This window comes from Polistes dominula, unplaced genomic scaffold (assembly GCF_049000335.1).
Source record: "Polistes dominula isolate Pdom_NZ unplaced genomic scaffold, Pdom_raw_medaka contig_23, whole genome shotgun sequence".
Lineage (NCBI taxonomy): Eukaryota > Metazoa > Arthropoda > Insecta > Hymenoptera > Vespidae > Polistes > Polistes dominula.
Window position 1 is genome coordinate 3,962,599 of NW_028300963.1, and position 21,265 is coordinate 3,983,863.

Genomic DNA, 21,265 nt, shown 5'->3' on the forward strand with positions numbered 1-21,265 from the left:
AGATGGCACTGTGATAGAAAACAATCAAACATTTCCTGTTTCTAGTAAATTATTGTCTAAAACATTTTAAATGGCGACGATGTACATTTTCTACCAGTTAATAATCTTTCAATAGAATAAAAACTACAAGGTGTTCAAATTGTAACATTAGTATAAGAGATTTGTTAAATAATTATCATATCAAATGAAATATTAATAAAGAAAATATTTAAATGGTGTATCGTTTATAGCTGAGTATTTTTCTTATACTTGCTTTGATTTAGTCAGTAAGAAATTATTCATATTTCCGTTGGATTTCAAGTTAGTCGTCTTGTTTCATATCAATTTCGGTTATTTTTTAATTATATATAGATATATTATTACTAGCTTGTTTACAATTAATGTTTTAGAGTTTACAAAAAAAAAATAGTTTTATTTGTTAACTAATATGTTTAAATAAATATTTATTTTATTTGAGAATAAAATTAATAAAAAGAAATAAAGGAAACAATGTCACAAATATCGAGGCAAAGGAGGTTCAAAAGAGCTGCTCTGCTCACCAAAAGATCCCAATGTTTAGGAAGGTATCCCAGGAACAGAGGCTGCATGGCATGTGAGTATTTAATAAATATATATTTATATATTTAAATAATTCTTTTACTAACCAATAATTTTATTCTTTCAGCATACGAATATTTAAGAAGTAACAACAGTTGTTTAGCAAAGGCTCTTTCTAAACAAAAAGAAAAACGACAACTCTTATTCTCACAAAATGTTGCTTTATTAGCAGAAGTTCAAGATTTGAGTTCAGCTTGTATTAAACGCGAAGTAAATTTAAAAAATAAAAAATAAATCAAACACGAGAGAGATGTAAGTACCATTCTTTCTTGTCGTTAATTGTCGTTTTTTTTTCTTTTCAGAATACGATAATTAATGCATTACAAAATGCTAAAGAAATGCTCAAAATGTTAGTCTCATTGACCCAATTTGTAACACATACAATCGCTTCCTGTCAAGAATTTGCATCTTCCACGAATACGAGCGTACGAATGTCCTGCAATCCATTTTCTAGTAAGGAAATTTTTTATCTGAATGATACAACTCATAAGCTTAATAATCACTTATCAAAGAATTATTTGTTAGAAGGAGAAAATACAAGGATGTCAGTTAAACAACCAACTAAAGGAATAGTTAAACCAATGGTAAGTGGGCATACGATAACAAAGCCCACTATTAATTTGAGTCGAGTAAATATGCAACGTTATAACAATTCAAACAACTTGAGTACTATAGAAGAAGTATCTTCACCGGTTGTGATATCTCCTCCAAATTCAAGTACAAACGAGGATAGCTCTTCTACTTCTGTTTCTTTTAGAAGACGAGCAAGAAACGTACGTTACAATAACACCAATAACATTATCAATATATCATAATTGATTGGATAATATTGATAATGAACTATTAATGCATCATTTATTATTTCAGGCCGATGGTCGCATTTGTAGAATGCCAGAAAGGTTGAACATTTCTTCCCCCAGAACTAGCGGTATGAAATATTATGCTAAATGAGCCGTTCAGTGGACACATCGATTAACTCCATAAAGCAAAATGTTGAGAAATACGATGAAATAATGTATATTGTTATATTATTTATTATTTATATTATTTATTATGTTATATTATTTATTATTCAAGAAAGTTATGATTATACCAAGTGCTTTGACACTTAAATTTAAGATTTTTCAAAAAGTGGATTTAATCGATGTGTGCTTTGAACGGCTCAAATAATATAACAAATAGAGAGTTATTTAATTTGTTATTTTTAGATGAAGATGAGCGACGATTTAGTAAACGAAAAAGTAGGCATTCAGGAAAACCACCTGAGAAACGTTCAAAATCCAAGTCTAATAGATTGTCGGCATCGATGAATGGAGAAAGCACTGATTTGATGACAAGTGTCCGTGTCATGTTGAACGATGTTTCCAATTGTTTACAGAATTCTCCAACTATTAATATTCGAAGGGTTTGTTTTTTCCCTTATTATGGTTAAATAATTATTAATATTTATTATTGAATGTTATTACATATGCCTTTTTATTTTGAACAATAGCTGAGTTCGACGAAATATAACGTCGCTAATGGTAATAACATAGAAATGAATAATTCGACGAATAATGTATCTGATCGACGAAATAAAGATGTTATAATTATTTCGAAAAGACAATTATCGACAGACTTTTCGGATGAAAATAGTAATAACACTGTAGAAAATAATAATACAAGGATTACAAATGAACAGCCCGAATTAAATGTTCAAGAAAATAGCAGAGATGATAGTCTTCATGAAGTATCCAACGAGAACGATCCACTCGAAGGTCCAAGCTGGTTATTAGATAGTTATAATAGTAACTCATCTTTGATATCAAATACAAGGATAAATAGTAGTAGCGAAGTAAAGGATTGTAATAATAAAAGAGACGATACTAATAAGACTTCCACAATGCAATGCAATAGCGATAGCGATAGTGAAATCGATAGTGATAGCAATAACAACGAAGAAGATAATAACGTATCTAATAATTCCAATTGTAAAAAAACATTATATAAATCTTGTCATTTGGAAAAAGGAGATGATGTTTTAAATTATTTTGAAAAAGACGATAACAAAATGGAAGAACATAATAATATCAATAAGGATGGATTTGTGACACAAAAACGTGGAAATTCTATCGAAGTTATGGACGAAGATATCGACGATTTTACTTTAATGCATATGCGACGAAAAGTTAAAAATGTATCTTTTGATATAAACGATTTAAAATTGCCCGTTTTAGAAGATACCGTTGTAGAATCCGTAGTTAAAACAGAAATGGAACCTGAGATGACGGAAAATTTAGGAAATTTGCAGGATATTAGTGAAATTCCATTGATCTTTAATAATAATATCTGCAATGATGATGATTCATTGATAGAACAGAATACGGTTAAACTTCCTCCACTTTCAAATACTGCTATCGATTGTACGATACCAGTGGTAGATATATCATTTGATAAACATCGACAAACAAAATTAAGAAAAACAAGTCAATCCTTGAACATAGGTCATCATTTTGAAAGTATAACTTCACGTAAGACGGGCACAAAGAGAAAAGAGAAGAAATCTGTAAATAAAAAAGATCCAAGTACCGCCAAAGTTATATTACAAAAACTTCCGCGTGATAAAGATTTACACGCTAAATCGCAGTCATTTTCCTTAGAAGAAATATTATCACAGAATTCTAGCATTTTGTCGTATGTATTATTATTACATTTTTTTTTTCTTTTTTACATTCGATCAATATCCATCTCTCATTACTTTATTATTATTCATCATTATTAATATTCCTTATTTAAGAAATATTCACTTAATCTTTTAAACAGACAAAAGACCCTACATTCTCCATCGTTGAAAAATTCTAGTGATTCTGAAAGTGATACAGGAAGCACAAACTTAAGTACTTCTTATGAACGTCCTAAAAGACAAAAGGCACCACAAAATCTTAAGGAACCAAATTTGAGAAAGTAAGTAATGCATCATTATAACTAAATTCATTATATTACTTAATTAATGTTTGTTTTTTTTTTTATTGTAGAAAGTTAAGAAGATACAAATGAATATTTATATATATATATATCTATGTAAAAGAACAAAAAGAAAGAAGATATTTAAGAAAATATTTATAAACAGTAAAATACAATGCAAACAATGTGATTAAACACTACAAAGTGATGAAATATGCTGTTAAACACAAATGACCCTCCAATGACTGCGATTTAGCGTGTAAGTCTTTATCACGTGGAAGTTTTTGTAGTATAACTTTAGCGGTGCTTGGATCTTCTTTTTATTTCAAAAGTTTCATCTCTTTCCTCTTTTTTACCGCTTTTCGTGAAGTTATACTTTCAAAATGTAAAAAAAATACAATGTAACATATAATGTTAGAACAGCACATTTAATCACTTTGTAGTGTATTTTGCTGAACTTTTATAAGAAAAAAAATTCATCATTACAATAGATTTAAAAAGAGATAATATTATAATAACTGTGAACATTATTCTATAGTAATTATGTAATATTTAATAAATGTATTTTAACAGTTACTAAAAATTACAATAGCAATAAAATGACAAAAGTTGGACAAATTCTTCTATAAAATAAAATCATATAAATCGCATTTTACTGTAAAGTAAATCAAACGAATATATGTAATACAGTAATTTTAATAATCATTTCAATTCAATGAAAGTTTCTGTAAAATATTTGTGCCCATAATTATGAAAGTGATCTAAGTCAAAATTAAAAAAAAAAAAATTATTCTCCTCCACTTCTTCTGATTGATCCTCTGAAATATCTGTTAGTCCAATTTCAGGATCAAAATTATCTTGGTCGATATACGAAAGGTCTTCTCTTATATTTTTTGTCTTCTCAAATTTTAGGTATTTTCATACGTCTCGGCATTTTTAGGATAAAGTTACAAAATTAGATCAAAATTGTAGATTAATTATACACACCTGCTCGCTGTATCCTTATATAATATATAGAACAATAATTCGTTATATTTTCTCTCTCTATTCTCTTAACACGGTATAACCGTCTCTCTTTTCAAAATTTTCAATTTATTTTATTTATTTTACTATTCCTTCTTATCTTCACTAACCTTTTTTTTATTCTGTTTCTTCTATTCTGTTTACTTTATGTATTTATCACGGTATAACCTTCATCTTTTTTTTTTCAAACCTTTTAGTTAATATTATGTTTATGTTGTCACATTTAACTCTCTCACAATAATCTACTTTCGATGATAAATTCGAAATACATGAATATCGTCTAAAGGAAAACATTTTACAAATTTTAATATAGAAATTAAATCCATTAGTCAATCTCATAGTCTTCGTAGGAGCATTTTGACGCATGCGCAGAACTGTCACGTGACTTCGGTACCACCTTTCGGCACGCTCGTAATTTAAATATGAATAATTTAAAACTCACGTCTTATTATTCTTTTATAATTAAATATGAAGAAAAAAAATTGTTCTAAACTTTTGTAATATATTGTAATAATATTCTGAATATATTCGTAGAATAAAAACCATCGTTTTAATATTTTTTTATTGTTCTTGAAAAAAATTCTAAAATGAAGAAAGAAATAAATGAAGAAATGAGACTCGTTGTGTCTCAACAAACTCCGTATTTGTTTTAAATTTTAAAAAATACAACCTACCACAATTTCATTTAATTTTGCAAGGTTTTAAGTAATAAAAAATATATTAAAAAAAAAAAAACTATATATATATTATGCAACAACCTCTTGAATAAAGGGTATATTTTTATACAACGATTTGCAACATTGCTAACTACATAATAACAAATACAATGATAACTCGCGAATCATGCGGTTTTATCGTTCTTATTTTTAAGTACTTATTACAATTCTTTATTTTCGTTCTGTTATTCCTATATTTGTGTTTTAGTTTATCTACATTTTCTAATAATAGATATTTCAAGCGCAAAGATTTCTGTTAATTTTCTCTCGAGGAAGAAGAATTTGGTTCGTCGAGATGAGCAATTATTTTCTTATTTTTCTTTGACAAAAATTAACTTTAGACGAATATTTATTTAATAGAGATTTAATAGAGAGTATAGGATTTATAGAGATATCTATGAAATCACGTTATCGATATCGTCATAGTCAAATGTTCAATTAAAAGAGAAGAAATTCGTCAGAGGATAACTAAGGAGCACTACTCTAAGCGATCAACATACTAATTACGATCATATTAATTATTTTACATAATTATCTATCATCGCATACATTCAAAATACGTGTCTTGTAAATAATTGGAATGTGAACAATAGTATTCAAATGAAATATTCAATAAAAAGAATTTAATTAAAATTTTCCTCGCGTTGGTACGTGTAATTATCAAGGAACGAACACCCCCCCCCCAAACCCCCAAAAAGAAATAAAAATCTTTAGTAATAATTAATAAAAAAATATAAAAAAAAGAAGAAGATCATTTTAAAATTGTTATCATATATTATTATTAAATAAAAAATAAAGATATTTTTTCTAATCGAAGATGTTCACTCATCAGAAACGATGTACGTAGTTCTTTCCATTTATTATTAATTAATTGTGCTTTTTCTTTTCTCTTTGTTTTTTTTTTTTCAAAAGCCGTAGATTTTAGATTCCCACTAGTTAAATTTTGTTCTCGGTTTATACCCATAGAAATCTATGTTTATACCGTCGGGAAAAAAACGGTATGACTTTGGTAAAAAAATATCGCTGTTCTTTTATGTTTTCCTTGTTTTTTCTTTTCCCTTTTTCTCGATTTCTCTTTTCTTAGGACTTCTATTTCTATCTTCCTCTCTCTTCAATCTTCTTCTTTTTATATATGGGTATATATCCGATTTGGCCCCACCTCCAACTACCTCCGGTGGATGCTGGAAGCCAATAAGATTAATATGTTCCCTACCCCTTTCCAAAAGGGCGTAGATTACTTTTTGTATAAATACGTGTAGATAAGTTATGCTTAAACGATTCTCTGGTTAGAAATTCATCAAAACAGTGAGTCATATATATATATATATTACTTTTAAATAATTGACTATAATAATTTATTAAATATGTCGAATAATACTTCCACCAATTTGAACGAAGATAATTAATCTGATATTTTAAATAATGATATTAATATATCTTGGCGTAGCAAAGAATTTATTGTAATTTTAAATAGTGACGAAGAGGAATCAACTTCAATAAAAAAGTGAGTATTAAAAGTATTAATAATAACTTAATTATAAAATCCATTGTTTACTACCTTTTATTTTTTTACTACCTTTTATGTAAATAGATGTATACATTAACGTAATTGCGATATTAAATTAAAATTTTTTTTTTACTTTTAGTTACACGCCAATTCTGCAAGTCTGTATTTATTGACAGATGAAGACGAAAAAAGAATTGCAAGAACATATTTTAGTATAGATAAAAAAAAATATATAGACAAAATTTTAGTAAATTTAGAAAGAAAAAATCTATGAAAACATTAAAATTTAATAATATGGAATCAGCAAAAACAAAAGACAAATTAAAGTAATTGAGAAAAAGACCACACAAACATTACCGCACAACAAAAGACCGCACAAAGAGACCACAAAAAATATTAGATAATAAACTAAACTCTTTACCAGCGGAAGGATTTTACAAAATCTGCATGAATCACTTGTAGGCCAGCCTTCAGAAGACATAATAAGAGAAGATCCAGTTGGTTTAAAAATTAAACTAATGCCGCATCAGCAGTATGCATTAGCATGGCTCAAGTGGAAATCCTAAAACTAAAACATTTGAAGCAGTGTGTGGTCTTTCAGCAGATAAAAGGTGGGTGGGCACTATCTGCTAGACCAATACAAAATAAAGAATTTGATTTATACTCCTAATTAAAATTTTTTAAATATTCTCCATATGACAAAATCCATATATGGAAAATATTTATAAACAGTAAAAATGTTAAAGATCGTGACAGATTAGGCGTAATTATGAAAAGTCTGATACTTCGAAGCAGCATTTGGATTATTGAAAGATTCTATTCCGTCCTAAAAAATGTGTCACATGTATATAGACTTATACTATGAATGTATTTAAAAGTACATTAATTATAAATCAAATAATAATATGGTCATATGGTTATGGTCCGATACAATGGTCCGATGGTGGTCAAAAGGTAAAAAAAGATGAATCGGTAAACTTAGCATCTGGATTATATAATCGATAAACCAACTTATATGTCAAATCCAAGTAAGTTTTATATTTTATATAAGATATATTAAAAAATAATAATATTTTTTCAATTAACGGTATAATCAATATTTTATTTATTTTGTAGATAAAAAAAACAATGTAAAAAAACGCGAAATAAATTTACTTTTAAAGCCAATAATTCAAGCTATGTTGGATCAAAGTGATGCTGAACAAAATGGCATAGTAGATGAAAATAATGAAGATCTTATATGGCAAATAAATAAAATGTCAAAATGTCACTATATTAAAATGAAGAAAGAATAAAACTTAGGGATAACGAAGAAATAGGTATTGACCAACAATTCTCAAAAAATCTACTTACTTCTTCAAATCCAGTATTTAAATCAAATCGGTTGAGTTCCAAAGTAAGTAATTTTTCTTTTGTACGACGTGAGTGTATAATTAATTAAAATGATCATTTTATAATGTAGACTTTTACATAGCAATTAATTACATTAAACACATGAATTATATTTACATTATTTTGATGTAGATGAGAGCAGTAATTAATACGGTAAAAGAAATTATAAAAAAAAGATAAACTACTTATAATTGTTTCGGAATGGTTAAGCATGTTTGAAATTCTTGGATCTCATTTATCTGCGATAAAAGGAACTACGTATGCTGACATTTCAAGCAAAGTTTCTATTAAAAATCAACAAGTAAGAGATTATTCTTATTATTTGATTTATAATTAATGTACTTTTAAATACATTCATAGTATAAGTCTATATACATGTAACATATTTTTTAGGACGGAATAGAATCTTTCAATAATCCAAATGCTGCTTCGAAGTATCAGACTTTTCATAATTACGCCTAATTTGTCACGATCTTTAACATTTTTACTGTTTATAAATATTTTCCATATATGGATGTTGTCATATGGAGAATATTTAAAAAAATTTTAATAAGGAGTATAAATCAAATTCTTTATTTTGTATTGGGCTAGCAGATAGTGCCCACCCACCTTTTATCTGCTGAAAGACCACACACTGCTTCAAATGTTTTAGTTTTAGGATTTCCACTTGAGCCATGCTAATGCATACTGCTGATGCGGCATTAGTTTAATTTTTAAACCAACTGGATCTTCTCTTATTATGTCTTCTGAAGGCTGGCCTACAAGTGATTCATGCAGATTTTGTAAAATCCTTCCGCTGGTAAAGAGTTTAGTTTATTATCTAATATTTTTTGTGGTCTCTTTGTGCGGTCTTTTGTTATGCGGTAATGTTTGTGTGGTCTTTTTCTCAATTACTTTAATTTGTCTTTTGTTTTTGCTGATTCCATATTATTAAATTTTAATGTTTTCATAGATTTTTTCTTTCTAAATTTACTAAAATTTTGTCTATATATTTTTTTTTTTATCTATACTAAAATATGTTCTTGCAATTCTTTTTTCGTCTTCATCTGTCAATAAATACAGACTTGCAGAATTGGCGTGTAACTAAAAGTAAAAAACATTTTTAAAATTAATATAAAATATTACAAATGTATAAAATATATTTTCTTATCTTTAATTTAATCTATTTGTTTTTGTACTTTACAAATAAAGCATATTGTATTGTCTTGAACTTCTTGTGAATTTATATTACCAACTCCAATTTTGTCATTCGAAAATGACATTGCGAATGCGTTTTCTTCTTCGCTATTCCTTCTATTTGATAAATACACTAAAAGTTAATTTTACAATTTCTTATTATTAATCTTTTTCTTTAAGAAACTTTCTTTAGGAAGAGAGATAACGAAGAGATTGATATTGACCAACAATTCTCAAAAAATCTACTTACTTTTTCAAATCAAGTATTTGAATCAAATCGATTGAGTTCCAAAGTAATTAATTTTTTTTTGTACGACGTGAGTTTATAATTAATTAAAATGATCATTTTATAATTTAGAATTTTTACATAGCATATAATTATATTAAACACATGAATTATATTTATATTATTTTGATGTAGATGAGAGCAGTAATTAATACGGTAAAAGAAATTATAAAAAAGAAAGATAAACTACTTATAATTGTTTCGGAATGGTTAAGCATGTTTGAAATTCTTGGATCTCATTTATCTACGATAAAAAGAGCTACGTATTTTTAAGTTTCAAGCAACGTTCCTATTAAACATCAACAAGTAAGAGATTATTCTTATTATTTGATTTATAATTAATGTAGAAAGGAAAATTAGTTTGTAGTGGTCCCCGGAGTGGGTCCCAGTCACCACGACACAGCACGTCCTCAGGTTGCGGATAAAGGAAGGGCCTATTGGCCCTGCATAGGGACGGAGATTAGCTGCGAATAAATTGAATAAACAGTCGCGAATAGCCGACTTGAAATTGGCCTTCTTTCGGGGGTTGGGCGTAGGTCTGATTAGCCCACACCGTAAAACGACTTTTATCACGAAACAATGAAAACCGCCAAACAAAAGCGATATCCGACGAAAATCTAAGAATGCTTTTTGCAAAAAAAAAAAAAAAAAAACACACAACACACAATTATTAAAGCATTATTAATACAGGAATGAAATATTCTTTTATAACTTGTTAAGATATCCTTTTACAGTTTCAATGTGTTATCTCATAGTAGTATAACTCATCACATGCATAACAAACATATCATATTATTGGATATTTTTATATAGCAATGATATGGCTGTGGCTCTCATTTCGTATAAATAAATAAATATATAAATAATCTAATGATAGATTGAATGTTATTATTTCCATGTGTATGAAATAACACGATTTGTGAATATACTGTGAATTTATAAGATGTACGTTGTTTAAGAAACTACAAGTTTATTAATTATTAACAATAAACGACTTACAACGATGTACCTTTGCGTTTAGAGAACACCATATATAGATTACTGTATATTTATTCAGCTGACGAAGAAGACAGAGACAGTGTTTCTAACAATCAAAGAAATTTCTCTCTCTCTCTCTCTCTCTTCTCTCCCTCATTCAATGATACTTTTAAACTTATCATACTGTCGCATTTTATTTGTTATTCATTCTATTAAGAAATATGTATTATTATCAATTTTCAAAGATACGACATAAGACGACGGTTGTTTTTCAATTTGAATTTCAATTTTTAATTTTATCCGAGATTTATTAGATATACACATGAGATATTTTGTTCACAATTGTAATCTAATTCTCTTTCATATTTACAAGTATTTTCCTTCATCTTTTCATTAGAAATGATTGTTTCGATGTAATTTTTTCTTATTTCAAGTTGGTCGTATATATTTATCCATTGCACAGAATGTTTAAATCTTAAATTACGTCGACAAACTCTCGAGAAAATGATGAATAATGAGAAACCTTTTGTGAAAAGATTTTTCAAATATTTACAAATAAATACAATTATTGGTCGCGAATTGATTTCGATTGGAAGAAGTTCTTTTTTTTTTTTTTTAAGTTGGATCATTCGTTGATATTTTAATTAGTAAATAAATGAATGAATGAATTAATGTGAATGTGAGCACATATTACATATAGAAAAATATACTCGAAGCATGTTACTTTTTTTTTCTTTTCTTTTCTTTTTTTTTACTTCTTTTGACAAAAGATCTTCTGCCGTGATTTTCTTTCTATTTACATTTACTAAATAATTCATATAATAATTTTAATATGACAGAAATCTGAAATAATCATCTCCAAGACAACGCGTTAATATAAAAAAGATAAATATTATATCTAATAGAAAAATCAATTCTATAATAATATGCTGCTGACACAATGATTTAGGGCAATGTGAGATTTTTCTTTTCTCTCTTTAGATTACATTTTATAGTTGCGATAGAGTTTCTTTCTATCATATCATATTATAATGTACGATAAAATTGCACAGCCCTAAACATAATGAAAAAATATCACAAATTATTCGCGTATTATAATTATTACTTGATGTTTCTTTAAGGCTAAAGTATTTAGTCCAGTAGAAAGATGCGTCTCTAATATTTGAAATAGAACATTTCAAATATTTCTAACTAACTCAATAGCAGAAATGAAAAGAATATATATATATAATAATAATAATAATAATAATAATAATAATAATAATTGCATAAGAATAAAAATAATAAAGCGTATTTCAATAAAATAAATTTGAATAAACCTGGCTATGTGCTCATGTCGATCGCTAATTGCAACATTCTGTGTGCGTGTATAAATAATTATATAGACTTAATTGCTTATTATCTTTTACAATAGTACCAATTTGATCTTGCATGGCAAGTATACCTAATATATCTTACACGTCGCGTTTCATAAGCGCGTTCTAAACACATGCATTAATCATAATTAATAATTAATATTATTAGAAAAATTAGATATTGCATATATATAAATCTATTCATAAAGTAAATATTTGAGAGAAAGTACATTATTTACAAAAAATTAAAGTCCGGGATGATTTAAAAAAGATATACGAGTACATTAGTGTGATCTCGTTTTTTTTTTTTTTTTTTTTTTTTTTTTTTTTTTTTTTAATATAACGAACTAAGATTAAATTGATATTATAAATTATTTGCATACGATTATGCTGGATGGGTGGATAGCGTTTGTGAGAGAGGCATAGTCGGAGGAGTTTGAGTGGCCAAGACAGAAACGGGCGTTGCAGGAATTTGTTGATGAGTTTGTCTGGATGGAGAAAGAAGTTCTTGTTTATCCCTTTCTCTTTCTCTTCCTGGACGCCAAGCTTCTAGCAATGCCTCTACGCGTTCCTCGGTAGGACCCCATCTTGCAGCACCCGCCGCATTTTGCAGCCATACGACCAAAGTTCCATGAGCAGCCCTGATGTTAATTTCCCCTCTTAAATATAAAATAACATGATTTGTTATAATATCATTAAATGAAAAGATGTTTAATATATATTATTTAATTAATTAATAAATAAATACAAATATATAAGATAAATATGGATATTAAATATACTTTGGTAATATATGTTGATGTCCATGTCTGTATTCGTGTTCCATCGCAAGTACTACCACTTGTTTGCGTTTAAAATGACTACTTTCTAGCTTTATTAGAGCATTAGGTGCTGGATCTCGCCACTCGGGTAGAAATACAACAAAGGATAAAGGTTCTGCTGAATCCGCCAAGAGACGTTCAAAGTGATTGACCATTGCTTCCATGAGTTCTTCACAGTAGGGCGGATTAGCTTGAAAAGAACCGCTTACCGGTCTAAAATCCAAAAAAGGACCTCTCGAGCCGAAATAAGAGTCTGTGTCGGCAAATGTTGAACAATATTGTCTAAAGTAAGAATTTAAGGGAGAAGCAAAACACTCGAATGTCACGCCAAATGATCTTTGGAGGCACTCAAAAACTGTTACCGGCAGAGCCATTTGAGTAGCTTGTCCTTCGATACCAAGATATGTTTGGTATCGTTTTAACATACACCATACACGAGGTAAAAACATTTCAAATTTTTTATCATCGAAACAATTGTACCTATATAAATGTTCTAATTTAGTAAAGTGTGTATTATTAATGCACACTGTGTCACCATGAAAACGTAACATCGTTTGATCACGTTCCGGAAGATAATCCACTTGCGGAAGTCGAGGAGTAGGAAGAGAAAATTGCACCGGATAACACCAAACTTTTCTTTGAGTACTGGCTGGTCCCCCCAACGGTATAACATCCCCTAAACCACTGTCTTTTAATATTTGATTATTTTTATCCTTGACTTTTTTCGCATACTCTGTAGACAAGTGGTAAATTTTCAAGCAAATACCCTCGACGCTTCCTTTCACAGTTTCCGTAAGATGAGGCTGACATTGGCGTCTCAAATGAGCAAGTCGATCCTGAAAATCGTCGAACGTTGCGCCTACTGTTCGGCGTAGCCATTGAAACGTATCTTCCGCGTTCCATTTGACAACTTTCCTGCTTTCTGAAGATGCCGCTCTTGATTCAATCATTTTCTTAGCAGCTTCGGCATAACGAGACAATTGTTTTCTAGCATCGCCAGTAAATTTAGGTCTTATCAATTTAATAGGGATATCATTCATAATTTCGCGATACATCGACATTGAGATCTCTGGAAAGCACTGACTCGGCAGCAATGGATCTGATCCACAATCTATAACCTTACGTTCCATAAGCCATCGATTAAAAGAATCTTTAGGAGCATCTATCGACTCTCGCGTATGGCAAAGTTCTTGATAGCACATACGCAACTTTGTCAGTAAACCACATCTTAATGCTTCCACTTCGGGATGGACATGTGGTAAATTTGATGGAGCTCTTTCATGAATTATTACATTCGTCGCAATTTCAAGATCCCATGGGCCTCTGTTATATAAATAAAATAATATTTTGATTACTTCTTCTTTTAAACTTCTTTTCACTTTTTATCGAATATTATACATACGCTAAAACAAATTTCTTCGGAGCTGGTGCAGTACCATCTTCCGAAGCTCTACGCTTTACTCCACCACTGGGTGTAGTACAAAGAGGTATCGATCCATTTCCAGGAACAGGAGGTACACCGCAGATACCAAGGGGATCCGTTATAGGATCAAACTTGAATACAACAAATACATTGATAAAGACCTCTTATAACATTATAATATTACTTGTTTTAATATAATATTACTTGTCTATGCAATATACCTGAGATTTTAAAGAGGGTACGACCCATAAAGATTCACCGGTCAACTTGTTCCAAAAGTAAGGCCTGTTTTCTCGTTTACTCCAAAATTTTTTCCATCCTTGTTGTTGAAGTTCAGGCGAAAGTTCAAGATCGGAAAAATTTGTTGGCGCTAAGCCCTATTAACAGTAATTATATTTATAATAAATTACATTTTTCAACTTATTTTCAATTACTTGATCTCTTAACTTCTATTTACTTGAGTCATTAAAGGTGTTTGTTGCAAATGCCCAAGTTGGGAACAATGGTCGGTTACAGTTTGAGCCGTTGATAATATAGGAGGTTGAAGTTTAACCGGAGTAGGAACTATTACTTGCATAACCGTTGTATTTGTATCCTGCTGTAGCGTTTGATGATGATGATGAAGATGATGATGATGATGATGCATATTCGGCGCCGATGACAGTGACGGGGGCGTCGATAGACTTTCCCAGGCTGAAGTATTTCCCAACTCTTGCTTGTTACCACTTATTTCATTCATTATTCAATTGTCCTTTCTCCCAATGCACTTGAAACATTATTTGTAAGAGAATATTAATATCATGTCATATCCGTTAACAATACTTATGTATATAAATACAAAAGAGAAGGTAGAAAAAAGAAAAAGAAATAAAAGAATAGAAAAAGAAAAATACATTGACATGTAAGGACTATGCACCTGTTGAAAGTTTCTGAACTCCAAGAAAATAAACACATTTATATAATGGTAAATTCAATATTTACAGTTTACATTTAAAGAAAACTACAAATAGATTGAAATAAATTCTTAGATTTATTTAATAAGTTTGATTTTCTTTTAAATACTATCTGACAGTAATTGATATTTTCAGGTTTGTTTACATTCTTTTTAAGCGCCCACTAATAATCAGTAAATATCTGAAATCTATGCATTTCTTAATTATCTATATATGATACTATTGTAATATACAACTTACCGATTAATAACACACGTAATTAAAATAAGATATGAGACGAACGTTAGAATTCATTCATGATTCGTGAAATTCGACGCAATGATCTCCACCTACGAGACGCCATTTTCTTGAACTGATCAACCAACTATCCTGGCAGATACTAAAAGAATTCTCGCGCATGCGCAATAGTTTTCCAAAGCGGGACGTGTACAGTCGAACCATTTGCAATCGACCTCGAATACAATAAAATATTTTTTCAAAATTATTATAAATTATTTCCATTTTTAATTTATTCATTTCACTAATTATTTCCATATTAAATTAAGAGAAAATAAATGGATATTATTTTCATATAAATTCTTGTTTCTAAATATTACCAAAAGGATATAAATAATAAACATTTCTCTACTTCCTGGACATGTAATACGAGTTCCTAGATATTAAAGCAAGTATATTTATTAATGCATATTTTATTTTTATTTTCTCATTTTTCTAAATGTTAAATTCATCTTTTTGTCTTCTCAAATTTTGTATTATTATTTCTTTTAAATAATCTCAAAATTTTTTTCGAGCTTTCTCATATTCATATAAGAATATGGGATATAAATATTTGTTATTTTCTTGAATCATAATACGGTATTAAAATATCTAAAGCATAAACGATGCAAGTAATTTAGATGAATTTCTATTAAATTTGTCCAGATCGAATGCAAGACGACAACGCCACCTGGATGAATTTTCTTGAAACATTCTCTAACCTAAAGTAATTAAAATAAATGTACTTTGTTTCAAATCTCGTAACTCGTAATCATTAATACTTCGTGTTAAGAACAATATATATATATATATATATAATTATGCATATATTAAAACTTCATTTATTGATTAAAATTAACCAATATTTAATAAACGTTGATGGGATTATTTAAACTAACAATAAGACATCCTTTCTAGTATTTATTTCGTTCTGCCATATCGAGGTCACTGAAAATTTCATTTCTTTTTGTAACTCTATAAATAATAAACATTAGTATATTTATATTATAAACTATATAAAATAATAATTAGATAACAATTAGACGTAATTATTTAATACACTCACTAATTGTAACATATCTGATTTTGACAGGTAAAGAAAATAATCGATGGTCGATAATCGATAGTCGATAATCGTTCCGATCTTATAAGTTTTAAATGGAGAAAAGACGCGGGATATAATTTGACCTAACAAAATAAGAGCGCATGCACTTACCACGTGCACGTGCATGCAAGTAGTGACCACCTGCAGCAAAAGGATCATTATCGCGAGAACTTAAGTATGCATCGTGTCGCTAGCGTGCATATACATGAACATATATATGTATGTATGTATGTATATATAGGTATATGCGCACGTGCAGAAAACATTCTCGCGTACACAAATGCAATGTAATTATCGTCTGACGGCTTTCAAAGAAAACGAAGCGAAATATGCCAGCCGAGGATGTTGTTTAGAATCAGAAATAGAGGCCACTGTGTTCACAAACTTACAAAGAGATTCGATTTGATGTAGCTAAGCGGCTGATCTCCCAACAGATTAATCTCTCTTTTATGTTCTTTTTTTATATTTACTAAGTATATATCATGTGTACGGTATACATTTATATACACAAGAGATCTGTGATATTTTTGTAAAGAAAATAAAAAGAGAAAAAACAAGAAAAAAGAGAGAGAGAGAGAGAATTAAGTTGATCGTTTAGTTCTTTGCTAAAACAATATTGTATAAATAATAATATTTACTGTTTAGTATCTTTTTTTAAAATAGCATTGTCCATCTATCCTAATGTAACATATTCGAGGAACATGTTCAATATATCAAGTTCTTGAGTTAGGATTAGTCACTAGTTGGCAAAGTGTATTGCAAAAATAAAAGAACGATCAAGATTGAAAGAGAGGGATCTCTCGATCCGACAACAGTTGGAACAAGGAGACTCCATTTATGACGTAGCTTTGTATCTTCCTTATAATATTTATTAATCTAAACGTATGTTAAATCAACATTTAAATTTATTTGCATAACAAATCTGCGTTTAAGAAACGGAATAGAAGTTCTTTGTTTTTTTTTTGTTTACGAATGTTTTGACAAAAGTATTTTTCTGTTTTTTTTTTTTAGCTTATACACACATACGATTTACAATGTAAAATTGTTCGTAATCTTTGGTAGATAAAAATGACATGACCATTTTCGTATGTTTTTACTTTCAGAGAGCCGTAAAGTTTACGAAGATATCGCACATGCTGTGTGCCTGTGCTTCTTGTGCCTCGCTGCTTTATTTTCGTCGTCCCAAAAGCCAACGTGGATTCGTGGAAGAACCGGTCGTTTCGAAATCCACTGCAGAGTATTGAGAGGACGAAAGAGAAAGGGACAAGGGAATAAAGAAAATGGACGAAGGAAGGGTGGGGAACGAAGACGAATTAAGAAATCAACGAACGTAAAGAAAAGCCGGTGGTGTTTGGCCGACTTCCAAAATTCGTGACAACTAACGCAAGATTTGTTGCTGCGAAATCTTCCTTTTTACCATTTTATCCTTTCGTAAACAAAACTTTACAAGCTTTACAATATACTCGTTTAAGTATATATAAATCGCGTAAATAGGTAAATGAAAATTAAATTATTCGACAGATTGATAATCTATTGTAAATATATCATCTTATTTTCTTTCTTTTTTTTCATTCTTTCTTTTCTTTTAGCGTTAATACAAAGATAAAAGGAAAATAGTATACATTTATATCGTATCTTTGTTAAAAAATAAAATAAAATTATTCGTAAAAAATCTTCTTTTTAAACTTAGTTTCGTGTGCTTTGTATGCGTGTTTGTACGTTAGACAAAATTAGAGCGTTTCTGTTTAATTCTCTTATACGCGTGTAACAACATACCTATATCTATCTTTTTATGCATCGTAAATATATATATATATATATATATATATATATATATATATATATATATATATTATTAGTAAACGTTGATATAATATATTTGTATAGGTATATTTTGTCATTACTTAGTTGCACGTGCTTTCATCGCATCAGCACCATACTTCTATGTCCCAATCAGGACTTAAGCTTATAATCTAAATCACAATTAATTTGTTATACTTTCATCGTACGTACGTTTCTAGTACTATCGTTCAGTTCTCTCGTCGTTGGCTTTATTTCATCTCTACGCGCAAGCAATTTATCGATTATTTGATTTATCGTCGATAACTTTAAAAATTGAAATTACCGTTATCTCGAGTAGCGTTATTACGATCGTAGTATATATAGCCCAGAATATTTTGAAAAAAGCGAGCGAGTGAACAAACGAACGAACGAACGAACAGCCTTGAAATCTCATCCTTTCCTATGCAATAATAATATGCATAGAAGGCACTGTGTACGCTGTATACATCGTATAGGTATAATGGCACGCATTAGCAAGACAAAAGACCTCGAATTCCTTCTCACTTTCTCTGGACTACAATTGTAAGTCTTTTAAGTCGCAAAAATATAAATCTTTATGAGGTATCGGAAGTCTCATTGCTTCTTATCAAGCACGTCCTGTTTCAATGTACAAAATAAAAATATTACATAAGGATATAATATATAATATATAATATATAATATAAATAATAATAATAATAATAATAATAATAATAATAATAATAATAATAATAATAAATACATAAAGATAAAAGAGAAAAAATACTCGAGAGGGATCATATAAAAGATTGTGGTCGCAACATATGATGGAACGATTCAATTGATACCTGTATAAATTCAAGCTTGATCCCATATTTTAAAATTGTTCCGAAACAGTCATTATTTGACAACCAGAATGAACGTGATCCATCACCTGTTCCTTGAGCCGACAAATTTGTTCCTTGAGTTTATGCACGACCGTACTCAATTCGCAATTCTCGGCCTTGAGAACTTTGACCTTGTCCTCCAGCCTGGAAATACGTTCGAGTTTGCGCCTGCGACACTTGGAAGCGGCCACGCGATTCCGTTGCCTCTTCCTTTCGAGTTTGATCCTTTCTTGATTCTCCATGTCTATCGGTGACATAGGCGGGGAACTGGAAACGCTTGGTACCGTTTGCGGTTCGTCCTTTATTTGCATGAGTCCTTGACTAACCGAGGATTCTGTGCCAACGCTTTGAACGCTACCGGGTGGCTCCAAAGTCGTATAAGTAGCACCGTAAAAATTAGAGGGTTCTTGAGAGCTATCCGAATGATGTAGCTCGTTTAGAGCATCGACGAAGCCACGAGCATAAAGTTCTTGAGCTTCAGTCACCACTTTTGGAAAAAGTATTTGGACCGTCGGTGTGGGCAAGGATGCGACGACGCCCTCGGTGTTGCTGGCACCATTAGCATCCTGTTGTTCGATTATCAACCTCTCCAATTCCGGCGATCCTAGTTTCAGCATGTTCAAATCCGGCGAGCTCAAAATCGGTGCTATGTTGTTCAAGGTTGTTGGTAATGGCCCTAATTTCGATGTTTTAACTCGTAACTCTTGCCTCGAGCTGTTTAAATCCAACGTTAAATTATGTTTGCGTAGACCCACGTTATTTTCACGACTCGCGCCTCTGTAATTGACGTTAGGGTCTTCATTAAATATCTGATCCATTGTTCAATTATTTACCATCGATATCCTAGAGAATAGGTCTTGTTTCGTTGACAGCAGGTCCGAAGGTCGGCTCTATCTGCCTGTTGTCTCTTGTCTTGTCTTTTATTTTCTCTCTTTGTCCTCCCCCCTCTCTCTCTCTCTTTCTCTCTCTCTCACTCTCCACTCTCTCTCTCTCTTTTTCTCCAATACGCTCGTTTACTCGCTCGTTCGACACTTTGGTGAATCACCAATTCGAAGCGCGTCTTTCGTTGAATGTTTTTACGCCGTAACCAAGAGCATATAGATCCGGTTCGATAAAAAAAAAAAATCTTTCCGAGAGATTTGTCCAGTGCGTTGAATTTTTTTCGAAATATTACGATTTTCTCTCTCTCTCTCTCTTTCTCTCTTTATTCTGACGCAAGGGCAGAGTTACATAAGCGTATCCAAAAACGAGTTCCCTTTTACTCGAAGACGCGCGTGCATCACGCGCGTACAATATCTCGCATACTCTCTCGCGCTTCTTATAAATATCGAATGTAATTTATATTTCAATTCTTCAAACGCGCGGTATCTTCGATGTTTTTCTACGGTATTCGTTTTACTCCCACTCCTGTATACGTCACTGTGGGCGTGGATGCATCTCTTTCTCTTTCTTTCGTTCTCTCTCTCTCTCTCTTTCTGTCTTTCTTTTTCTCTCTCTCTCCCCCTCTCACACTCTCTCACTCCCTCTTTCCTCAATTATTATATTTTTCTTCCCTCCGCAGACAAGTTAATAGAAAAAACTTAGGGCACGATAATGAATCATTGTTAACGCGTGCAAAGGGTGCAAAAGCAAGTGTAGCAAAAGCAATTTTCAACGGGTCGAAAGAAAAACGGTTAACACCTACGCGTACGCACGTGTCAAAGCTAATGTATATAGTAGAACGCTTGGTAAAAGATAGGAAGCGTGAACGCGCAACTGACACTACGCTGCTGTGTCTTATGCTCGTACCACGTTATGTCTATGGCAACTTGTGAAAACCCAACTAAAGCGACTACCTTGTATTCTATGACTCATCCCGCTATAAATAATATCGTCGTCACGAGACAACTCTCTCATTGGTCGACGATGACGTATAACTTAATCCCGATTGGTTGAGCAAGAAGCGCTACCAGGAATTGACTGGCGCATGCGCCCTAACTGATCTTTGACGGTCTTGGCGGAGGGATCGTTTGAAAGTCGCGATACGCGCATTTTAGGCCGCATTTCCG

The 21,265-nt window shown here is 30.6% G+C and overlaps 3 protein-coding genes and 1 long non-coding RNA gene across 12 annotated transcripts; 2 read left to right on the top strand and 2 right to left on the bottom strand.

Moving 5' to 3' along the window:
- Positions 1-57: 57 nt before the first annotated feature.
- On the top strand, positions 58-12,316 carry LOC107065739 (uncharacterized). 5 transcript variants are annotated; one of them, XM_089172707.1, is made up of 12 exons: positions 58-592; positions 665-807; positions 900-1,050; positions 1,123-1,370; positions 1,465-1,525; positions 1,806-2,002; positions 2,090-3,270; positions 3,400-3,540; positions 3,612-6,783; positions 6,926-8,182; positions 8,311-8,479; positions 8,572-12,316. In XM_089172707.1, exons 1-9 carry the CDS (start codon positions 490-492, stop codon positions 3,631-3,633), a joined length of 2,247 nt encoding a protein of 748 aa, XP_089028833.1. In that variant the 5' UTR covers positions 58-489; the 3' UTR covers positions 3,634-6,783; positions 6,926-8,182; positions 8,311-8,479; positions 8,572-12,316. The 5 variants fall into 5 exon arrangements, with proteins under 5 accessions (XP_089028833.1, XP_089028832.1, XP_015175179.1 ...); XM_089172706.1 differs by having other exon boundaries at positions 8,311-12,316; XM_015319693.2 differs by lacking the exon at positions 8,311-8,479 and having other exon boundaries at positions 9,776-12,316.
- Positions 11,343-15,545, bottom strand: Pcif1 (Phosphorylated CTD-interacting factor 1). The gene is made up of 6 exons (XM_015319643.2): positions 15,411-15,545; positions 14,675-14,983; positions 14,439-14,594; positions 14,197-14,348; positions 12,756-14,117; positions 11,343-12,632 (listed from the first exon to the last, which is right to left on the bottom strand). The coding sequence occupies exons 2-6, from the start codon at positions 14,954-14,956 to the stop codon at positions 12,359-12,361; spliced, it is 2,226 nt and encodes a 741-aa protein (XP_015175129.1). The 5' UTR covers positions 14,957-14,983; positions 15,411-15,545; the 3' UTR covers positions 11,343-12,358.
- A 133-nt stretch (positions 15,546-15,678) lies between these two features.
- LOC107065715 (uncharacterized) lies at positions 15,679-17,870 on the top strand. Of its 5 annotated transcripts, none has more exons than XR_016176633.1 (4): positions 15,679-15,838; positions 16,092-16,152; positions 16,519-16,705; positions 17,634-17,870. It is a non-coding gene; the product is annotated as an uncharacterized LOC107065715 (long non-coding RNA). The 5 variants fall into 5 exon arrangements; XR_001475632.2 differs by having other exon boundaries at positions 15,679-15,834; XR_016176634.1 differs by lacking the exon at positions 16,092-16,152.
- LOC107065717 (transcription factor Jun) lies at positions 17,378-21,083 on the bottom strand. The gene is made up of 2 exons (XM_089172710.1): positions 19,179-21,083; positions 17,378-18,969 (listed from the first exon to the last, which is right to left on the bottom strand). The coding sequence occupies exon 1, from the start codon at positions 20,033-20,035 to the stop codon at positions 19,208-19,210; it is 828 nt and encodes a 275-aa protein (XP_089028836.1). The 5' UTR covers positions 20,036-21,083; the 3' UTR covers positions 17,378-18,969; positions 19,179-19,207.
- Positions 21,084-21,265: the final 182 nt, after the last annotated feature.

Coding starts and splice junctions, on each gene's coding strand:
- LOC107065739 (XM_089172706.1), top strand. CDS start 490: ATGTCACAAATATCGAGGCAAAGGAGGTTCAAAAGAGCTGCTCTGCTC. Junction 1,051..1,122: donor GTCCTGCAATCCATTTTCTA/GTAAGGAAATTT, acceptor ATTATTTGTTAG/AAGGAGAAAATACAAGGATG. Junction 1,526..1,805: donor TTCTTCCCCCAGAACTAGCG/GTATGAAATATT, acceptor TGTTATTTTTAG/ATGAAGATGAGCGACGATTT.
- Pcif1 (XM_015319643.2), bottom strand. CDS start 14,956: ATGAATGAAATAAGTGGTAACAAGCAAGAGTTGGGAAATACTTCAGCC. Junction 14,595..14,674: donor AAACACCTTTAATGACTCAA/GTAAATAGAAGT, acceptor TACTGTTAATAG/GGCTTAGCGCCAACAAATTT. Junction 14,118..14,196: donor CCGAAGAAATTTGTTTTAGC/GTATGTATAATA, acceptor TTTATATAACAG/AGGCCCATGGGATCTTGAAA.
- LOC107065717 (XM_089172710.1), bottom strand. CDS start 20,035: ATGGATCAGATATTTAATGAAGACCCTAACGTCAATTACAGAGGCGCG.